This window comes from Danio rerio, chromosome 8, assembly GCF_052040795.2.
Source record: "Danio rerio strain M-AB ecotype USA chromosome 8, GRCz13ab, whole genome shotgun sequence".
Classification (NCBI taxonomy): Eukaryota; Metazoa; Chordata; class Actinopteri; order Cypriniformes; family Danionidae; genus Danio; species Danio rerio.
The window spans coordinates 59,385,143-59,408,925 of record NC_141028.1 but is presented as its reverse complement, the minus strand read 5'-3'; the positions used below and the strand labels follow the sequence as shown (position 1 = coordinate 59,408,925).

Genomic DNA, 23,783 nt, shown 5'->3' with positions numbered 1-23,783 from the left:
ATTTGGTACTCTCACTGGAGTGTTTCAGAGTCCCAGTGATCAGCTGGTTTGTCTACAAGCTGACATACAAGCGATCCACTGATGAATCACGGCTTTAACGCCCCATTCACACTGGGCTTCAGCGTCAATGCTTGACTGAAGGCGTGTCTGAAGTTGGGGCTAAAGCGATCGTCATCGCAGCGTCAGCAAATGAAATTCAGTCGGCAATAGCCACTGTCTAGCAGGTGTATTTACATACTGCGATCTGATTGGCTGACGCTTCCGCCGGCGCTTGAAAAATTGAGCTAGTCCCAACTTCCGCAGCAAGCAACGCCTCTGAAGCGGTGCCGACGGATCCACAATGCAATTCCCCTCGTGTGAATGGGGTGTAAAACGCTCCAGAGTCCCTGTATCTGTGGTTGCACTCAGTCAACAGTGCTGAGTTCGGTTAACTGATGACCTTCACGGCCAATCCCAGTCATTTCTGTTGAGCACCTAAACACAATGGCTAATCAGCGCTGTTTAAGAACACGCTCAACAGCACAAATGTTAGCAGGAATTAGATATTTTTAATATTTCAGTATCGATTGGTTCCAAATTTCAGTAACATGACGACACTAGTTAATTTCTTACACTATGCGTGCAAACAGACGATGGCGGATACAAATTCTCAAGCAACAGGCCACCTCTGTATTTAGAAGTGTCCACAATATCAATACTGGCATGTTCATTATCACAATAAACACTCGAATATCGACATATGTCTAGTGCAGTGTTTCACACCTAAACCAACTCATCAGGACATAAGAAGAGACTCCAAAACCTAAAATTAGTGGGTTAGATAAGGGAGACCTCCAAAATATGTACTGACGGTGTGCCTCCAGGAACAGGGTTGGGAAACACTGGTCAAGTCCACACATAGTGGTAAGCAAATTTAACGCTAGTATTAAATTTCCTAAAAATGGTTTAAAGTCTACCTATTGGTGTAGTGTGGAAGATCACAACTCCCATGATTCCACACTCAGTCACCACCTCATGCATTTGTTTGTTGTGAATACACACCCTCACTTTTTTCCCTCTGCTTATATAAGTCAGGTATTAACGTTATGATCTCACTGTTGTTTCTTCCACAGCTCTGGATGATAAAGTGAAAAAAGGCACCAAGAGGAAGCGTGTGATCGAGGACACCGTAGAGACGGCGAAGAGACGCTCGGCACGCGTTCGCAACACCAAATGCAAGAAAGAAGAGAAGATCGACTTCCAGGAGCTCCTGCTCAAATTCCTGCCCTCCAGGTGGGAATTATTCATCTAATCTGGGGTTTTTGTTCCAACCTGCTGTGTCTGTGTCAAGCAATACAGTAGATGTTGATGTCGGTCACATGGTTTCTATTTTTGTTTTGTCTCAGTGAGTGAATCCACCCACTGTGAAAACTCATTACACCAAATTGTGCTCCAGAAAGTGTGTGTTTTAGCAATGACCATCCATATTTAGCATACAAAAAGTATGGGAAATATATCCACAAAATGGAAAAAACACAGTCAGGATTATTATATACACATTTCAGATCACATTGTCATTGCAAAGTTTAACCAAAAAAGAGTGAATATTTATCATTTTGTGTGTTTTTAAAGTTTTTTTTTTGGCCGTTTATGAATTGTGTTTTGTATTTATGAATTGGACTTGCGCATTTCTGAATTCTGTTTTGTATTTACGAAATGGATTTGGGCGTTTTATGAATTGTGTTTTGAATTTACAAATTGGATTTGCGTATTTATGAATTGTGTTTTGAATTTACGAATTTGATTTGTGCATTTATGAATTGTGTTTTGAATTTACAAATTGAATTTGGGTGTTTAAGAATTGTGTTTTAAATTTACGTATTGGATTTGCGCACTTCCGAATTGTGTTTTGTATTTACAAATTGGATTAGGGCATTTACAAATTGGATTTGGGCGTTTACAAATTGGATTTGGGCGTTTACAAATTGGATTTAGGCGTTTACGCATTGTGTTTTAAATTTACGAATTGGATTTGCGCATTTACAAATTGTGTTTTGAATTTACGAATTGGATTAGGTAATTTACAAATTGGATTTGGGAGTTTACGTATTGTGTTTTGAAATTACGAATTGGATTTACGCATTTATGAATTGTGTTTTGTATTTACGAATCAGATTTGCGCATTTACGAATTGTTTTGAATTTACGAATTGAATTTGGGCGTTTAAGAATTGTGTTTTAAATTTACGAATTGGATTTGAGCACTTCCGGATTGTGTTTTGTATTTACAAATTGTATTAGGTATTTACGAATTGGATTTGCGCATTTATGAATTGTGTTTTGAATTTCGAGTTGGATTTACACATTTATGAATTGTGTATTGTATTTACGAATTGGATTAGGTTATTTACAAATTGGATTTGGGAGTTTACGTATTGTGTTTTAAATTTATGAATTGGATTTGCGCATTTATGAATTGTGTTTTGTATTTACGAATTGTATTTGCGCATTTACAAATTGTATTTTGCATTTACGAATTGGATTAGGTCATTTACAAATTGGATTTGGGAGTTTACGTTTTGTGTTTTGAAATTACGAATTGGATTTACGCATTTATGAATTATGTTTTGTATTTACGAATCAGATTTGCGCATTTACGAATTGTTTTGAATTTACGAATTGGATTTGCGCATTTACTAATTGTGTTTTGAATTTAAAATGACTTTTTTAATTGTGAATTGTAAATGTATTTTTTTAGACTAATCTGGCTCCATGAGTAACAGCCTTTTTGAGGGAAATTGAAAGTGTAAAAAGCATAGTAAGACCTCCTGTACCAGAAGCTCTTGTTGACATAATTATTTTCATTTTCAGATTAAAAAAGTTTGAAGATGATGAAGATGAAGAAAGTCTCAGTAACATGGATTCTCAATGTGGCATCAAACCCGATTCCCAGTTGAACCATGGATCCAACTCCTCCAATTACATTGTCTCTATGGAGTCAGGTACAGAAACCGAGGCTTTCACAGGGTTCTTGAAAGTACTTAAATTTCAGACATATGCAATCAAGGCCTGGAAAGTACTTAAAAACAAACACGTCTTCGAAAGTGCTTGAAATAAATGCATGATCAAAAACAGAATGAAAAAACTTACAGCTCCTTAAACTATTCATTCATTCATTCATTTTCCTTTGGCTTAATCCCTTTATTCACCAGGAGTCTCCACAGCGGAATGAACTTTTCCAGTATATGTTTTACGCAGCAGATGCCCTTCCAGCTGCAACCCAGAGCTGGGAATCTCCGTAGCAAATTTTTTCAGCAACATTTTGTATGACACTCTAAATATCATAGTATTTATAACATTTTGCTAATGACCATGCAGTAAACTGTTGTATTAACTATTAGCCAAACTGTTAAAATACATAGTAATGGTACAAAATAATACTCTAGTGTTTACTACATTAAACCGTGGTCTATTTAGGTAGTATTAAACCTTATAGTTGTGGATAACTAGTGTTGGGTAACTTCTTAAATTAAAAATCCTAACTTTAAATCTTGTGCAATAACACTGACAAATAATGCACATTTTTTCAGCACTGCAGAAACCGCATTTGAATATTACCAGTGTCAAATTCAACAAGTTCTTAAATTAGCTTGAACATTTTTACAAATAGCTCTGACAGTTGTAAATATTAAGTGTAAGTGAAATGTTAAATACGGTGTAAGGACATTCATGGTACTACATACAATTAATGGTGCTTTTAAAAGACCTTGAATCTGCTGTTCATCAAAGTGTGGGAACCCTGATTTGTTCACTGCTTCACTTCTTTCTGCCCTCCTTCTGATTTTTTTCCGTCGGTTCCTTAGAGCGCAGTGAAGTGCATGCCTTCCTGATGGCCAATATGCAGAACGGCGGGATCCTGGAGCTGATGATATACTATCTGAAGGCGGTGGGGCAGAAGTTTCTGGAGGAATGGCCTGCGGGTCTTTCTGGAGTGGTGCTGGATCTGTTCAACTGCTGGAGGAAACACAGCGCTGGACTGCCCAACCCGCTGCTCAGAGACTCCAGCAACAAACACATCAAGGTGAGCCGAACAGAACCTGCGCTTGACATTTGAATGCAGCGTTCAATAGTTGGTTTCAAGGTTTATTGTGGGTGGGAAAAGTCAAGGTTTTAAAAACTAGTTCCTACGTTTTTTTTACATGTTTTTTATAGCTATTTTGTTTTGTTTTTTAGGGCAACAGTAAACTTCAAAAGCTACACAGGGCTCAAAATTAACTTTTTTACTTGGTAGCACCGGTGCTCCCAACTTCAAATATTTAGGAGCACCAAAATAAATTTAGGAGCACCAGAAAAAATTTAGGAGCACCCACCAAAAATGATTGAGCACCGCTGCAAATTGCTTTTTAAGGGATTTATTGTATTTTAAAACAACATCAATAGGACTGACAAAAACCAGAAACAACTATCTAACTAATGCTGTGAAGACATTGATATTTGTGTGCAATAATTCCAAAATGAATGTCTAATAATTAGACTATAGAATATTAATGATGATGAAAATGACAATAATAGTAACAATGAATTCCATTTCTCATTATGATGCTGCCTTGAATGTGCATGAATGTAGGTTATCTGCTATAAAAAGTCTGTTACTTTATGAAAAATATTTGTATAGTTTGCATCAAACAAAAATGAAGCATTGCAGTAAGAAATATTTATTTTGTGCTGCTGTTTATATATGCATGTCAATTTAATAAATAATATTTCTGCTACAAAACAAACAAAAGATTATAATAAATCATTCAATTCAATGATGAAAGCTGCAAAGCAGTCATCAGTAAATAAATTTAAAAAATAATATACACCTCAAACAAGAATAGACAAAAGAAAGTAAGTAAAGTCTCACTTCTATGACTCTTTAAAAGTTTTGGTTTCAGTTTGTGTCAATTTAAAGGTTCAGTCTGAGCTGATCTTCATTTTTCTGTGATAGTGGAAAGCAGGCGAGTCAGCCGACCCAATTTATGAGCAGGCAGAGCAGGATTCTTGCGCTGACCACCGGCGCAATACCGTTGTTTGTTATGAAACGCAGTTTCAGTGTAAACTTAGTAAAGGCAAGCTTCTTTGGCGATGATATGTACAGTATTAGATTTGACTTTTAGCGGACATTTGCGCTGAACACGCAGTGAATGCGACGCATGGAGATTCGGGCACCTTCTCCATGAAGCGCGTACTCAATTGATCTCAGCTGGCAGATCATTATTCACCACGTGACGTGTCATGATCGCTTTCATCTGCGCCTCAACTTTAGGTGGGGTTTGCAAACCTGTGTGCTTTAAGTTTTCACTCTTCAGCCGTTTGTATTTCCCGTGGTCATAAAAGCTCCTTCCCTGTCATCTAACAGCGGAATACCTTGAGTGATTGACAGCTAATATGAACCAATATAGCGGCAGGAAAGAGCGATTCAGCACGTTTTTACAAAAATCAAAACAGGTCGCACTACAACCATTATCTGCAGTCACACTAATGCGCCCAAATATATTATGAGGTCGCATAGATTAATTTTCGTGCGCATATGCGACCAAAATGTTCGCAATTTCGAGCCCTGCTACTGGTCAGCCCACGATTTAGCAAACACCTGAAAAACAAATTGCTTATGAACCAAACATGCTATAGACCTAAACAGTGCACTGACTTTACTTTATAATCACAGAAAAGAAAGATATCCAAAGATGCCTGTTCAAGTTGTAAAGAAATCAGTGTTTTTAAAACTAATGAAGACAGCAGAAATCAATGATTTATTTTCATTATTCAGCCTGACATGTTTGCTGCTCTAAAATACTTAATAATGTACTTTTTATGGGTCGTTTCCACTGACTGGTATGGTACGGTACGGTTCGGGTCGGTACGGGTCACCTTTATCAGGCTTGCGTTTCCACTAGCAAGGGTACCCTTTTGGTGAGCGCGGTGTAAGACAAAGTTTCAGTCGCATCATTCTCGCTCGAGGAAATGTCTACAGTAAAGCTGCACAGGTCGCTCGCATATCATATGAAAAGCACTTCTTACAAAACAGATGCTTTACACACATGAACACTTGTGTATAAATGTTTATTACTAACTTTTCTATGAACATGAGTTGATTATAACTGCAGATCAATGACAGTGCGAAATAGCCTACTGTAACGTCTGTAATTGTTAAATAAATGAACATATATGAACACATACAGCCCCTTACAGTCCCCGATAAGTTACCAACTACAGAAAAACTACACACAGCAGACATTTCGTCCTTAATTAGGTTTAAAACAACACAAAGTATAGCCTACAGTCAGTGCAAACCTCTCATCTGTGTCTGTAATCTTCAGCAGCACGTGTAGCTGAAGTCATTCCATCATTCCCAGTTCATATTAATCCAAAAGGTGATGATTTAAATTAAAACAAGGCAGTCTGTTCACGTTTGCTGCAGAAATAACGTGCTCCTTGGCTTTCCATTTTTTCCGCGCTCCACTCTCGCGTTTGTCCTTTTCTTTCTGAATGTGTCACTCGCGTTTGTCAGCTTCTCACAGGATCGGGTTTCCAAAGCACGTCAATAATCAAGCGCACGTTATTATTATCAGTTCAAGAAGTTAGTTATTTCAGATATAGACATGCAGCGAGCGCAAGTAATCTCTCGTTGTGTATTTCAAACATGGCGGGTCCTTTGTTTACATTCTGGCTTGTTGCGTAAGCGAATGATGTATCTCTGTAAACCAATAGCGTTCAGCTGCACGTCTAGCTCCGCCTTTTGGTACCCTTTTTTATGTTTGGGACCCTTTCGAAAGGGTGCTGAAAAAGTGGTACGGTACGGTTTGGTTCGGTACGCCTTTTAACAGTGAAAACGGCCATAAAAGCATACCAAACCGAACCGTACCGTACTGTACCACTCAGTGGAAACGGGCCATAAATGTACATAATGAGTGATTCAAACGAATCCATCAAGGTTAAAAATCTGCACTTCGGTGAAAATTTGCGCTGCATTAACGAACAGCTCCTGGAGGAGTTGGTGAAACTCTGAATAAACTGAAAGACTCAGAAACCATGCAAAACAAGTTCACGTCACCTATAGCACATAAAGCACAGCTACTAGGGGTGTAAACCTACATTGGTCTCACGATTTAGTTCGGTTACGATTATCATGTCATCAATTCGGTTCTATTCAGTATCTCGGTGCATCACATCACATTGACAACGCTTTTCATCCACAATTATATACAGTTGAAGTCAGAGTTATTAGCCCCCCTGAATTATTAGCCCCCTATTTCAACCCCCAAACCACCCCCCCCCCCAATTTCTGTTTAGCGGAGAGAAGATTCTGTCAGCACATTTCTAATCATAATAGTTTTAATAACTCATTTCTAATGACTGATTTGTTATATCTTTGTCATGATGACAGTAAATAATATTTGACTAGATGTTTTTCAAGATACTTCTATACAGCTTAAAGTGACATTTAAAGGCTTAACTAGGTTAATTAGGTTCATAAATTTTTTATAACGATGGTTTTGTTCTTTGACAATTGAAAAAAAAATATAGCTTAAAGGGGCTAATAATATTGTCCTTAAACTGGTGTTTAAAAAATTTGAAACTTCTTTTATTCTAGCCGAAATAAAACAAATAAGACTTTCTCCAGGAGAAAAAATATCAGACATAATGTGAACATTTCCTGAATCTGTTGAACATCATTTGTGACATTCAGTGACATTTAATGGCTTAATTAGGTTAACTGGGCAGGTTAGGGTAATTAGGCAAGTCATTGTAAAACAATGATTTTTTTTGTATAATAAAATATAATATAAATATAGCTTAAATTTTAACCTTATAATGCCTTTTAAAAAGTTAAAAACTGCTTTTATTCTATCCTAAATAAAACAAATAAGAACATACTGTGAAAATGCTCTTGCTCTGTTAAACATCATTTATGAAATATTTAAAAAAAGCAAAAATATAATTCAAAATAAATATAATTTATATATATATATATATATATATATATATAAAATAAAATAAAAAATTCACAACAAATTCTTGAATTAAAATGTATAAAATGGATATATTTATATTTATGTATAATTTATAATACAATTTTGTGCTTTAATACAAGCAGTCAGATAAATGAACCGTACCTTAATTTTAAAAGTACTCGCACAGAACAACATGAGCAATTATAAAAAATAAACTAATGTAAATATTATCCTGCATGCTTTTTGAGCACTGTAGAGCACTGTCACTGCCAATCATATCATATAAGTGTTGTGAACACTGAAGAATGCGCGTGCACATGTGGTGGAGTAAACTACAAGTACCGCTTTAATAGCGATAGAGCAGAATAAAAGTTACAAACATGCCAGCAGTTCAGAGGTCCGAAGTAAGAGAGAGAAATGAAGTTGTATAGCTTTCTATTTCTTCTTATCAGTGAAATAGTGGCTCCTGGGTTCTGCTGTACCTTCAGTGTCAGTGAAAGACCGTCCAGCAAACTCACAAGCAGTGAATTGTGCACAGCTGTCTGTTTTTAAGTAGTTGGAGCATTTTATTTACTCGTCCTTGCCTCCTTTGCCATAGTATTCTACCGCAACAAAAACGCAAATGAGATAAATGACATCAGTACATAATAACCGATTATAGTCTATTACTGAGCCAATACCGAATTGTCCGCAGTGCATCGAAGAAAATTTATTTTGACACCCCTAACAGCTACCCTCACAACAAAATCCATTTTGCCATGAAACTAGAGTGATTTCGCATCTATTGTGAAGCGATCCACTCTTGCCATTTGGATCATCTTGTAAAATGCACATAATAGATGTTCGCAGTCCACAGTTTTGTTGTTGAGTCAGCTGTAATGTGTCATACTGCGTCACAGGAAATGATGCTGATGAGTCTGGGCTGTCTGGAGCTGCAGCTGGAGCAAAAATCTATGATGAAGGGCAAGAACGGTAAGAGCATCACGCAGACACTCATATATGCTGATATTACAAACCACGAGCCCTCATCACACAAACGTCTGTGCTCATGTGAATTCCAGCATCTCAGAGAAAAACCATGTCTGCATCAGGAAGGGATTGTGGGGATTTGGACAGTCCAGAGACGCGCTTTCAGGCAGATTTATTCCTGCTGACCATGGCTTCCTCTCAGAGAGACCTGTTTGAAGACCACTGGCTCTCGTTTGCCATCAGAGTTCACTGGCTTAAAGCACGACACCTCGCCTTTCAGGCAAGACGAACCCGTTCAGTTATCAGACACACTGACAGATTTTTATGACGGATAATTTATACGGTTCTTAGCAATGCACAGATTATTCGTTTTTCCTGCTGAACAAAAAATCCCAGTAGTGTTCAGTGTACTGGTTTTACTCTCCCTCCGGCCATAGTGAAAGCATGGTGTGAAATAGGGCTGTGTGATTTATAAAAGCATGTTAAACAAAGCATGATGTGTTTTATAGTAAATCTGCTCTAAAAGCCAGAGGGCGCTCTACGGAAACCGACAAATCAGTTTAAATACACATGAAGAAACCCAGAAAATCTCCTGGGAAAAATAGCGGTTTGCTGAATAAACATAAGATTAACTGCTTTCATTAATTCACCGTGACTAATAAACACAAATCTCACAGTACACTACACTAACACTGCAGTTAAAACATGTTACAATCTAAAACATGTCACAAACTTAGCATTTAGTGTTTTAAAATGTGAAAGTAACATGGTAATTTATGCTAGCAAACATCGTGATTTGATAGTAACATGTTAAATTTTAAAAACATGCTAGCAACAGCTAAACTCGATAGCCATGCATGGCTATCAAGTTTAGCTGTTGCTAGCATGTTTTGTTTGTGCCATTCTAGCAACTTTTATTTACGTTAACAAAATTGTTAAAAAGTCTTTAGGCATGTTAGCATCGTGATAAATGTTAGCATGCTAGCGGCATGGTAAGTCAAGTTAACAATTTGTTAATCATGCTGGAAACATTTTAGCAATATGCCAGTTGATGCTATAAAAATGTTAAAACATGACAACAACACATTAATTCATGTTAACAACAAGGTTAACATGCTAGGAATGGTAAATTTGTTTGCAGCATGTAAAAATGTTAGCCATGTATTTAAATGTGCTAAAACATGTCAACAATGAGAACTGTGCTAGCAACATGCTAAAACATGTTGCAAATTTGTTAAAATATTTTAATATTTTTAAGCATGATAGTAACTTGGTGATTTGTGCTAGCAAACATCTTGATTTGTTAAAACATGCTAGCAACAGCAAAACTTTGTGCCATGCTAGAATTGTTAATTACATAAAGTATTAAAAGGGTTTTAGGCATGTTAGCAACATGATAAAACATGTTAGAAACATGCTAGCCACAGTCATGTTAACAATGCATTAATCACACTAGAAACATGTTAGCAATGTGCCAGTTGATGCTAACAAAATGTTAAAATATGAACATTAAACAAGTTAAACCATGGCAACAACAAATTAATGCATTTTAATAACATGTTTTACATGCTAAATCAAGTAACATGTAATAAAGCTAGCCATGTATTAAAATGTGCTAGAAACATGTCAGCAATGAGAACCATGCTAAAACATGTTACGAACTTGTAATGTTTCAAAACATGATAGTAACAAGGTAGTTTATGCTACAATGTGCAGCATAATGTTAATACATGCTAATAACTTGTTAGCCATGTTAGAAACTCATTATAAAATGTTAATGTTATGTACTAAGCATCCTAAGTTATGGTTACAAAGAGTTTTTAAACCTAAATCATGCTAAACCTAGATGCTAACTCATGTAACATGTTATAAATGTTAGCCATGTATTAAAATGTGCTAAAAACATGTCAACAATGAGAAGCATGGTAGTAACATGCTAAAACATGTTACACATTTGTTAAAACATTTAAATATTTTTAAACATGATAATAACATGGTATTTTGTGCTAGCACACATCTTGATCTATGTTAAAACATGCTAGCAACAGCAAAACCTTTTGTGCCATGATAGAAACTTTAATTACGCTAACATAACATGTAAAAAGTTTACCATGTATTAAATTTACTAGAAACATGTCAACAATAAGAACCCTGCTATCAACATGCTGCAATGTGTAAAAATATTTTTAAATATAAATATTTTAAAACATGATAGTAGCATGGTAATTGATGCTAAAATGAGCTAGAAACATGTTAGCAACTACGTATTAGCATCATGTTAATTCATGCTAAGAATGTGTTAGCCATGTTAGAAACTCATTACAAAATGTTATCTATTAAGCATTTTAGGTTAAGGTTATAGCATACAAAGACTTTTAAAACCTTCTGGCAAGGCTTTCTCAAGCCAACATCAAAGATTATTCAATAAAAAAAAACTATTGTACCATAAAAGACAAAAGTATTAATTATTTTAGGCAATTTAAAAACATTCAAAGCTTATTGACTCCAGCAAAACGTGTTGCTGGTTTGTATTCATGTCACATGTGCAGGCCACAGCATCTCACGAATCAATAACTTAACCAAAATCCAAAACTACTCAAGTGTAAAATAAATCCTTATAATAGACACATTTGATTGTCTTTATTAATTATAGATATGAAAAATAATGATTGTATTTTTTTACTCTAGCATGTGTGTGCTAATGTGCTGTTTTAGGGGGACATGGAGGAGGCGCTGGAGTGTTATGACATGTGTGTCGGTCTACTGAAGGGACAGACAAGTGAAAACGACAAAATCGCCATCCATCTTCCCAATCTCAGCGTGGACAATAGCATCTCTATTGAGGAGGTATAACACACACTCTTACACAACTACATAATCTGCTATTAAAGGGACAGTTCACCCAAATTTACTCACCATCAGGTGGTTCCACACCTTTATGCGTTTATTGCTCTGTTCAAATCTGTCAGAATCCTGTAACCATTGACTTCCATAGTAGGAAAAAGCTAATACTATGGAGGCGCTTTTACTGTGTAGATTAACATAGAAGTTCTAGTAAGTTAAAACTGTATCAGTCCAGTATTCAGAGTTGAGGTTTAGTTCAGTTCAGTGTGGTTTAATTTTCACTGCTGAAAGTCCAAACGCTGAAGAGCAAAATCCATCGATGCGCAGCTCCACAAGTCCCAAACCAAGCAAGCCAGTTGCGACATGGATCATGACATGGGATCAGCTTTCACTGCTATGCAGTAGAGCTGTGAACCTACACTAGTCTCACGGTTCGGTTCGGTTACGATCATCATGCCATTGATTCGGTTCAATTTGATATTTCGGTGCATCATGGTGCATTGACGATGCTTTTCATACAGTTTTATATTTTCTTCACAGCAGCATTTCTTGTATTAAAATGTATGAATATATTGATATTTATATACTATTTGTAATACAAATTTTGTCATTTAATACAAACAGTCTTATAATAATAATTACAAACAGTCAAATATAAACTGTACCTTTAAACAACACAAGCATTTATAGCAATTAATATAAACAAATATAAATATCCAGCTCACTTTCTGATCCTTGTCTAGTTCTCTTACACCTCTTTGATTGGTCACCATCTCAACAAAAACGGTTGCTATTGGCTCTTGCGCGCTGCGCTCTTCACAGATGAGTGATACTGATAAGCGGCAGGCGGCAGCGGCGATCAGAGCTGATCCATGATAGACACTGTGGAGAAAACTCTGCAGACACGCGCTCGTGTCTGAATCTAGAAGTAACGCTGTAAAACATCTGAGAGGAGAAGAAAAGCCACGCCAGCAGGTCAAATGGGCCACTGTGTGTGTGTGTGTGTGTGTGTGAGAGAGGGAGAGAAATGGAATACTTTCATTCTCTCGATCTCAGTGAAATAGGGGCTTTTGCTGTTAAAGACTGATCCAGCAAACACACACAGTGAAATTGTGCACAGTTTATGAGTTTTAAGTAGTTGAAGCGTTGTAAATACTCGCACTCGCCTCCCTCGCTACAGAGTGCATATGAGGTAAATGACGTCAGTAATAACCGGTTATGATTATTACTGAACCAATACCGAATTGTCTGCATCTGCATCGCGGTGCACCGAAGAAACAATTAATTTTGACACCCCTACTATACAGATGATGCAGAATTTTAAAACTTAACCTGGTGATACATCTAAAGTGTCTAAGCTAACTGAGTGTATTAAAGATGTTAAAGACTGGATGACCAACAATTTCCTTCTCCTTCCCAACAAAACAGAATTATTACTTATTGGGCCTAAATCCTGAACACAGCAGATCTCACAACTCGACCTGCAATTAGATGGAAACAAAGTTAGCACTAGCTCTACTATAAAATATCGCTAAGTTACGAAGTATGCTATCCATCTCCGATGCAGAAAAGCTAGTCCATGCTTTTATGAGCTCTAGGCTGGATTACCGTAATGCTCTCTCGAGGTTTTTATCCTTCACTTTCGCCAATTGGGGAAGTTTTGTTTTTCCTCGCCGCTGTCGCCACTGGCTTGCATAGGTTGTGAGTTGTAGAGCTGCGCATTGATGGATCACTCTTCAGTGTTTGGACTCTCAGTCGTGAATATTAAACCACACTGAACTGAACTTTAACTCTAAAACTGAACTGACAGTGTTTTAAATCACCATTATCTTCTTTTTGAAGCTGCTTTGACACAGTCTACATTGTAAAAGCGCTTTAGAAATAAAGGTGAATTGATTTGAATATTTGTGTGGTATTTTAGTGGACACTAGAGGACATCAGAGACTTGCGTCCGAAATCGCATACTTATGCACTATTCTACGCCATTTTGTAGTATAAATAGTGTAAGTAGTGCGTTTACACTGAAAACTCTAAAAGTAATAAGTGCACTTTAATTACCCGGATGATGCACTCATTCAGCCGGTAAAATGAAGTGTGTAATGATGGACACTTCACGCACTCAACGACCGCAGGTTTGCTTACGTAGCGGAAGGGGCGGAGCTATCGGACGCACATGTTGAATAACTTAATTTATTTTGGATGGTGAAAGCAAAATTCTTCTACGAGAGTGATTATAGCGCCTCCCGATGGTGAATGCGGCAACACTCACGGCAGGTATTATTTGATAATTCGGTTGTTTACTTCAATGATTTGGCAACCGTCAAACGTCATCAGGGAAACGGTTTGAATTTCCGCTTAGTAAAAAAAACATTAGTGTGCCATTTGGGACGACACTACATACATATACTACCCTGTTGAGTGTGTAAGTGCATAAGTACATAGTGCATGAGTGCATAGTGTATAGTGTGCCATTTGGGACGCAGCTTTATTTTACATCTTGTACATAATAGGTCCCCTTTAATGTATCATTGCTGGGACACTTTAAAAGAACAAGCATCCATTATTATTTTCAGAATGTGACCTTTATGTGTATACAATTATTAACTATTTCTTCTTGTTTAGATTGAAAAGAAGCTGAAGTCTCTGGAGCGCTGTCAGTCTCTAGAGGAGATCCAGAAGCTGTTTGACGCAGGAGATTATCAGTCTGTGGTGCGTTTGCTGCAGCCCACGCTGAGCTTTGGCCACGGAGCCGCTCGACTCAAACCTCTGGATTACATCAGCTCTGCTCCTGAGAGACCGGCTCAGCTGCTTCTGCTGCAGGTACAGCAAAAACTCTTTAATCAACAAGCATTTTCTAGACGAGTATTTTTATTTGTCTAGAAAATGCTTCTTGATTTAAGACTTTTTGGATCCCACTTTATATTAAGTGACCTTAAAGGTATTACTAATGCGTTATGAATCTTTTATAATGCCTGATATTAATTTATATTTATTTATGGAGGAATAATGTGCAGTCGGCTGGTCATTAATGCAAAATAAGCCCTTAAAGATTCAAGAGTGCTCCACTTGACTTCAGTTGTCTTGATCACTCTATCAGGGGCTTTATTTATTCATTTATTTATTGTTGTGATAATGACAGGGTGATTGAATGACCTCATGAACAGTATAATAAATCAAAAACATGATAATTTATGTTGTTTTATGTGTTATTAATGTGTTATTGCATCCATTTGGATATTTTCAGAATGCATCTCTATATTCTCTTGAATCGATTCTGAACATAGTTTTTAACAGCAGATGTCGCTCTATGCTAGTTTGTAACAGCAGATGAAGCTCTCGGCTAGTCAGGCACGTGCACAGATAGAGCTCAACCTGTGTAGTGCACATGCCCTTTTTTCTTCCTCTTGGAGAAGTGCCCTTCAAAAATGTACTAAAGTGCCCCCTTGTCAACATCCAATTTTGCCCACCCCCGGCTCTTCAGTTCATGATTGTCAGCATTACCCAACTCGCGAGCGATCATCTATTCAACCATCAGCCGCTGACACCCCACCCCATTCCCACACCCCCAGCCCCGCCCACCTGGTCTTCATTTCGTTATTGTCTTCCCTCCTTGGAACATCTTTGCACGATACTGAGGCTAGTCTTTAACAGCAGATGGCGCTCTAGGCTAGTCTTTAACAGCAGATGGCGCTCTAGGCTAGTTTTTAACAGCAGATGGCGCTCTAGGCTAGTCTTTAACAGCAGATGGCGCTCTAGGCTAGTTTTTAACAGCAGATGGTGCTCTAGGCTAGTCTTTAACAGCAGATGGCGTTCTAGGCTAGTCTTTAACAGCAGATGGCGCTCTAGGCTAGTCTTTAACAGCAGATGGCGCTCTAGGCTAGTTTTTAACAGCAGATGGCGCTCTAGGCTAGTCTTTAACAGCAGATGGCGCTCTAGGCTAGTTTTTAACAGCAGATGGTGCTCTAGGCTAGTCTTTAACAGCAGATGGTGCTCACAGCTAGTTTTTAACAGCAGATGGTGCTCCAGGCTAGGTTTTAACACTAGATGGCACTCTAGGCTAGTTTTTAACAGCAGATGGTGCTCTAGGCTAGTCTTTAACAGCAGATGGCGCTCTAGGCTAGTCTTTAACAGCAGATGGCGCTCTAGGCTAGTTTTTAACAGCAGATGGCGCTCTAGGCTAGTCTTTAACAGCAGATGGCGCTCTAGGCTAGTTTTTAACAGCAGATGGTGCTCTAGGCTAGTCTTTAACAGCAGATGGTGCTCACAGCTAGTTTTTAACAGCAGATGGTGCTCCAGGCTAGGTTTTAACACTAGATGGCACTCTAGGCTAGTTTTTAACAGCAGATGGTGCTCTAGGCTAGTTTTTAACACTAGATGGCACTCTAGGCTAGTTTTTAAAAGCAGACGGCACTCTAGGCTAGTTTTTAACAGCAGACGGCACTCTAGGCTAGTTTTTAACAGCAGATGGCACTCTAGGCTAGGTTTTAACAGCAGACAGCGCTCACGGCTAGTTTTTAACAGCAGACGGCGCTCACGGCTAGTTTTTAACAGCAGACGGCGCTCTAGGCTAGTTTTTAACAGCAGACGGCGCTCACGGCTAGTTTTTAACAGCAGACGGCGCTCACGGCTAGTTTTTAACAGCAGATGTCGCTCTAGGCTAGTTTTTAACAGCAGACGGCGCTCACGGCTAGTTTTTAACAGCAGACGGCGCTCACGGCTAGTTTTTAACAGCAGATGTCGCTCTAGGCTAGTTTTTAACAGCAGACGGCGCTCTAGGCTAGTTTTTTTAACAGCAGAAGGTGCTCTAGGTACAATTACTTAACTTTATTGTTTATTTTTATTTTATCAAACAATTTTTGTTTTAAAATACCTGACAAATTTTGCCATATAGACCAATGTTGCACTGAACTACATTTTAGTAGCTGTAATAGTTACAGTTTTGCTGCTTTGGAGCAAAAGTGTTTGTTTTTCTTTTGCCTATCGACAGCATTTTATGCTTTATATAAAAAGCCATATCGGTTAAACCTGTGTATGTCAATACCGACATTATATATAGATATACCTGTAAAGATAATGAAGATATGAGTGTTTTGGCTATTATTCAGATTAACTTTCACTGTAATACATTGTATTTTAAAACACTGATAAAAAGAGAATAATAACAGTTATTTAATTTTTTTATATTGTGCTGTATTCATGATCAAAAGTGAATACTGTAGAGCACTTTTGATCAGCATTATAATCCATTACAATGCATATAATTATGCATTATGAATACCTTTTATAATGTAGTTCATACAGGCTTCAATTAAAGCATGATAGACAGTCTCATACACCACAGTAATATTTTCCCCACTGACAGCACATTCAGATCACAGCTTTAAATGATAGAGCGGCATGTTAAAAGCCAGTTATTACCAGAATAATGACTAGCTTTACTCCAAGTGTGGAATATCCCATTTGTCTTAAATGCGACGCATCTGACTGAACGTCCCGTAAAGCCTTCAATTCTGCAAAAGTGTGTTGTTTTCAGACACTTAACCTGTTAACCCCACATCCATCTTTCTCTGCAGAGTTCCCTGCTGCGTCAGAAAGACTTCAGCTCCTGCCTGGAGACGACTGAAGTGTCTCTCAATGAAGCCCTGCAGCACTTGAACTCTGCATTACCCAGCAGCCCCTCTGCTAAGGAAGAGTGGATTTCCACCATCACGGCTCTTCTGAAGGGCATCGAAAGCTGCATCACTGACAAGCCGGAGCTGCTCCGCCAAACGCCACGATCTGCAAATCTACCACGGCTCGCGAACAACCTCATCCAGGTCAGAGTGGGCTCATGAGAAGCCTGTTTACACATACTGTGCTGGAAAGTGTACGGAAAAAGCATACACAAACCACTTGGTTGGAGTAGAGTAAAAATTTCTGTTGTAAACACCACTCAAATTATGAGTAAAAAGTAGCTTTTCTAAAAGTACTAATGGTTAGTGGTGTAACGGCGGATCAAGAAACTCATGATTCGGATCACTCTACGATAAAACTACCGATAAGTAGTTAAGTAAAAGAGAAATAGGAAAATATCAGAGTAAAAGTACCGATGAGTACTTAAGTAAAAGGAAAATATTAGAAATAGGAAAATATCAGACTAAAAGTACCGATAAGTACTTAAGTAAAAGGAAAATATTGGGAAAAATAGGAAAATATTGGCATAAAACTACCAATAGGTACTTAAGTGAAAGGAAAATATTATGAAAAATAGGAAAATATTGGCCTTAAAGTACCGATAAGTACTTAAGTGAAAGGAAAATATTGAAAATCTGAAAATCTAGGAAAATATCAGAGTAAAAGTACCGATAAGTACTTAAGTAAAGAAAAATATTGGAAAAAGGAAAAAATAGGAAAAAATTAGAGTAAAAGTACTTAAGTAAAAGGAAAATATTGTAAAAAAGAAAAATAATAGGAAAATACGAAGTAAAAGTACCAATAAGTACTTAAGTAAAAGGAAAATATCGGAAATAGGAAAATATCAGAGGAAAAGTACCGATAAGTACATAAGTGAAAGGAAAATATTTTGAAAAAGAGGAAAATAAAGGCATAAAAGTACCGATAAGTACTTAAGTAAAAGTAAAATATCGTAAAAAAGAAAAAAATAGGAATATATTGGAGTAAAAGTACCGATAAGTACTTAAGTGAAAGGAAAATATTGGGAAAAATAGGAAAATATCAGAGTAAAAGTACCGATAAGTACTTAAGTAAAAGAAAAATATCGGGAAAATGAAAAAATAGGAAAAGATTTGAGTAAAAGTACTTAAGTAAAAAGAAAATATCGTAAAAAAGGAAAAAAAATAGGAAAATACGAAGTAAAAGTATCAATAAGTACTTAAGTAAAAGGAAAATCTCGGACATAGGAAAATATCAGAGGAAAAGTACCGATAAGTACATAAGTGAAAGGAAAATATTGTGAAAAAGAGGAAAATATAGGCATAAAAGTACCGATAAGTACTTAAGAAAAAGGAAAATATAGAAAATCGGAAAATATCGGAAAAGATCAGAGTAAAAGTACCGATAAGTACTTAAGTAAAAGGAAAATATCGTAAAAAAGGAAAATATCGGCGAAAAAATATAGATAAGTACTTAAGTAAAATGAAATAGGAGAACCAATAAGTACTTAAGTATAAGCATTGCAATACACAATGATAATTCAAAGTGCTTTACATAAACAAGAATAAAGGAAACATTAAATACAAGTAAAAGAAATAATCACAGCCACAATTTATTTCACAAATACACATTTTTTTTCTTCTTAGTAATGAACGATTCCTGAGAAAAACTTTTTGAGTTAAACTGTTATTTGAGTTTTTGTAATTGGTACTTCACACCAATGTACACCACTGTTTTTCTCATTCTGTACTCTTGCATGTATGTATGTGTGTGTGTGTGTGTTTTCTCCAGTTAATCGCCACCAGCATGGTCTTACCCGACGACCCCAAAGAGGCTCATTTCTCATCTCTGCTGCCTTGGATTCTGCTGTATCACCTCATCAAACAGGAAGAGGCAGCTTTTGACTGCATGCTGCGGCAGCACATCGCAGACGAGGAGGACGAGGGTATCAATCAACTAAAATCACATTTAAGAGCAATCTTATAATGGACCAGACATAATAATAATCTACCTTTTTCTGTTCAGTTTGTTTATTTATGAAATATAAAAGATCTCGAAGGTTGTGTTTTGTAATCATGTATGTACAGTTGAAGTCAGAATTATCAGCCCTTCTGTATTTCTCCTGTACATTTCTAAACAAAAAAGTTTTAATAACTCGACATGATGACACTAGTATTCAGCTTAAAGTGACATTTAAAGGCTTAACTAGGTTAATTAGGGTATATTTAGTGTAATTAGGCAAGTCATTGTATAACAGTGGTTTATTCTGGAGACAATCCCAAACAGATATTGCTTAAGGGGGCTAATAATATTGACCTTAAAATGCTTTTAAAAAAATTAATAACCGCTTTTATTCTAGCCGAAATAAAACAAATAAGACTTTCTCCAGAAGAAAAAACATTATAGGAAATACTGTGAAAAATTCCTGAATCTCTTCAACATCATTCGGGAAATATTTGAAGAAGAAAATGTATTGCTAATAATTAATTATTAATATTTATAAATTATTCTGACTTTAACTGTATTCATAAAAAATATGTTGGGGTGTGTTTTGTCCATGTATTTAGCCCATTTTCACCTGCGTTTTAAGCTGCTCACTTGCATGGGATTTATGAAATCTAATAATGTAATAGCAGTTGTAAACAGGCCTGTGATAACCTCAGTATTTGACTGTTATTGAGGCCGCTGTGTGTGTGTGTGTGTGTGTGTGTGTGTGTGTGTGTGTGTGTGTGTGTGTGTGTGTGTGTGTGTGTGTGTTTTGTGTAGAAGATGATACTCCATTGCTGCCCTCCTCCCTCATGCTTCTGAACACAGCACATGAATGTTTGGGCCGGCGCTCCTGGTGCTGCAACTCTGATGGAGCTCTGCTCAAGTTCTTTGTGAGTCTCATTTCTCAAATGATCAGTTGCTCTGGGTCCATGTTTTGGAAATTAAGATGATACAATCTTAAAATTGTCCACAGATACTGTCTGGCCCTAGCTATGAGCATAAAAGCCGGTAACAATCGATGCTCTTGTTATTTTAGGCAGATGTGGCCTGAGGAAATCAGACTTTTTTTATGCCTGGAATAGATATTGTAGTGCATAGAGATCCCTAAATTGTCCTCTCAGTCGTCCTAATAGTGCGTTGCGGTCTTTTTATGTCTGATTTGCTGGCTGAGCTGAACCAGACAGTAATGGAGGACTGAAGAGCAATGCGTCTGCAGTGTCATTTGTTCATATAAATTTATGATTTGCTCATTTGTAGTGATTGTGTGTGTGTGTGTGTGTGTGTGTGTGTGTGTTCAGATGCGCGTTCTGCGGGAGAAGCTCTCGGGACATGAGAATCTGCCTTATAAAGAGGATCTGGAGATGGCACTCGAGCAGTGTTTCTTCTGTCTGTACGCGTACCCCAGCAAGAAGAGCAAAGCCCGATATCTGGAGGAACATTCTGCTCCGCAGGTAACACACACTTCAGAGATCTCACGCTATTATTAAAGGCTTAGTTTAGCTAAAAAGGAAAATGGTCCCATAAATTACACAACCTTAACCCTTAAAGACCTAGAGGTATTTTGTGGGCAACTAATGGGCCTATATTATTATTTTTTTTAAAAGCAGTTTTATTTTTATTTTAGCAGTCAGCCTCAAGTGTCATATATCATTTTAAACAGGAGAACCTGAAGTTTCAATCTGTATCATTTAAAGGTCCAGTCTAAATTATTTTTTGGTCCAAAAACATATGAACAGACAGAAAATATTCCAAAATTTTCCAGAAACGATTTTTAAAAAAAGTGTCATTTTCTAGTTATTTCAAACAAAACCTTATGAAGTTTGTTTTTCTTTCTTTAGAAATACATGTTATGATGTTTTATACATCCAAAATAAATTTTGTCCACATCCACAATTCCCTGAGCAAGTTATAGCAATTTATTTCAATGTTATTCCAAGGCGTTTTTTTATGGGGGAAAAAAATTCATTTATTTACTGACAATGTATTTGCCTAAAAGTTCTGGGAATGAACTAAACAGAAAAATTTTTTTACAAAATAATAGAACAGTGAAGCAAATTTGACTTTTTCCAAATAATATATTTTCAGTTACTATAAACAACACCACTTACAATGAACAAATAAAAAAATAAGAAAATAATAAATAATGCGTCAAAGTCCAAATAAACATGGTGCAAATCCTCAGTAAAAAATAGATATAAATATTTACTATACTATAAATAGTTACATAACGAAACTAGATTCAATATGGAACATCCTTAGGTTTTATGTGCCAGCATGGATATGGTTGTCTGTGGATATGGATTTGGATGTGGTTGTCTGCAATGCAGACAAACAGCCGCACCTTCATTTGCGTCTTTTGAAAACAGCAAGAGCAGCAGTTCGTCTTTGCTGTGTCACTGTTTTGTCATGTTTCTGTGCTGCTGTGCATGCAAAAGTACTTAGTATGAGAATTATTTCATGCAAAACTTTTTTTTTTGCATTTTATTTAGCCGCGCATAAATGTATGCCTATCTCTCATTCCGTGTTGTTCAAAAAGCTCGTTTTTGGTCCACAAACAAAAGCGAAACCTATGCTTATTGGTTGTGATATAGCGAGTTTGAACCAATCTGGACATGGAGGAGGGGGACTGATTTCAAGTAATTTCAACACAACGCAGACAATACAATAAACTTTGGTCCCACCTTATATTAAGTGGCCAGTATAGGTTCACACCTCTACCCAGTGTCTTTGCAAACCCTGTACTGTGGACATGTTTACTATGGAGACATGTTAATACTCGTCTGTCAATCAATTCGGTGGGCGGGGAAAACCTCACTCCTACATCACGTTGTGGTCATCCTCAAATCACTGGGCTTTGGATCCTATTTTACCGTCAGGAAATTTTAAAAAAGAGACTTGTTGTTGTGTTTCTATCACTCCAGTATGGCTGTGGACACACTATACCTGCACACAGTCCTGTCCAAACTGCTTCCAAATGTTGATTTTGCATCATAGGTGCCCTTTAAGTTAATAGTGTTGACTCTGGTTCCTTCAATCCCACGGGTTTCTCTTTAGCACGACTCTCATTTTATGCCCTGAAGCTTTAAAAGGAGAACTGGAGCTAGCTCTGTGCTAATGAAAGCAGGTGGGTGATCCGTCGCCCTGAGTCAGCAATAATTCACTGATTGATTATCTTTTAGCAGCAAGAGTCACATTGATCATTTGGCCACCCACACACACACACACACACACACACACACACACACACACTCCCATTATGCCGCACTGCTCAATACACAGGAACTGCTGTACCAAAACATCCACCGAAACAACAAAGGAGCTGCTCTGCGCTTATTTCTGTGTCTCTGGAGGAAACGGATTGTGTGCTTGAGATGCCGCCCGGGATTTTTGCAGGCAACTAGCAACTTTGTATTGAACTCTGTGGGTCTGAGCAATAGAAATGGCAAATTGTTAGCAAGTGAAATTCTTCGTCCGTGTTTCCAGCCACCCATCTGTTTTTGTATTTATTTATTTGCTTTTTTTCTTGCTTTTTTTGCTTATTTACTTCCTTATCTACTTCCTTTATTTATTCATCCATTCATTTATTTAGTTTATTTATTTACATATTTACTTATGTACTTTATTCATTCATTCATTTTCTTGTCGGCTTAGTCCCTTTATTAATCCATAGTTAATATTAATGAATTATTATTATTAATTATTAATTTATAGTAAATACTGTAGTGTTTTTACCATGCTGACACTGATTCCTCCGATAGAGATGGAGATGTTGTACAATCAGCTCAAATGTTGGTAGAATTAGTTTTTATATATGGGCGATATATTGACTGAGGTCACTATGCGATAAGACGATAGATTGATTATTGTGTCAGGCCTAGTCGTACTGCTTCTCAGGGTGCTTTCACATTAGCACTTTGGGTCCACAGCCGGGTTCGTTTGACGTCATAGTACGGTATGTTCAGGGCCGGAGCAGTCTGAACTGCCGCTCTAGGCAGAGGACGATCACGCCGCCCTCAACCCCAATGTGAAAACGAAAGTGACCGGTTATGAAAATGAAGTGAGGTGTCGCGGACCTCTTTTCCGGCGCTCTATGCGCGGATATAACTGAGGACGCGCGGGTGCTGAGGGAGGGAGATGTCGCGGACACTGCGCTCTTTATTCTGCCGCCCTATGCGCGGCTATAACTGAGGACGCGCGGGTGTCGTGGACCTCAATTCTGCCGCCCTATGCGTGGATATAACTGAGGACGCGCGGGTGCTGATGGAGGTGACGCTGACGCCGCCCTCTCTATTCTATCGTCTATGCGCGAATATATCTGAGGACGCGGGTGGTGAGGGAGGTGTCGCGGACATAA

General features: G+C 37.4%; 1 protein-coding gene across 8 annotated transcripts in view; it reads left to right on the top strand.

Annotated features, from left to right (window-relative positions):
• cabin1 (calcineurin binding protein 1) overlaps positions 1-23,783 on the top strand; it is a 158,434-nt gene that overhangs the window by 12,024 nt on the left and 122,627 nt on the right. For 4 of the 8 annotated variants that reach the window (XM_087265546.1, XM_087265544.1, XM_087265542.1 and 1 more), the window contains exons 10-20: positions 1,113-1,272; positions 2,850-2,980; positions 3,842-4,059; positions 8,875-8,947; positions 9,037-9,224; positions 11,660-11,791; positions 14,411-14,608; positions 17,362-17,604; positions 19,232-19,385; positions 20,210-20,319; positions 20,728-20,880. In XM_087265546.1, the coding sequence (XP_087121672.1) occupies positions 1,113-1,272; positions 2,850-2,980; positions 3,842-4,059; positions 8,875-8,947; positions 9,037-9,224; positions 11,660-11,791; positions 14,411-14,608; positions 17,362-17,604; positions 19,232-19,385; positions 20,210-20,319; positions 20,728-20,880 (1,760 nt within the window). Of the gene's footprint in view, positions 1-1,112; positions 1,273-2,849; positions 2,981-3,841; positions 4,060-8,874; positions 8,948-9,036; positions 9,225-11,659; positions 11,792-14,410; positions 14,609-17,361; positions 17,605-19,231; positions 19,386-20,206; positions 20,320-20,727; positions 20,881-23,783 lie in introns of all 8 variants that reach the window. The other 4 variants (XM_087265545.1, XM_087265543.1, XM_087265541.1 and 1 more) reach the window with 1 other exon arrangement.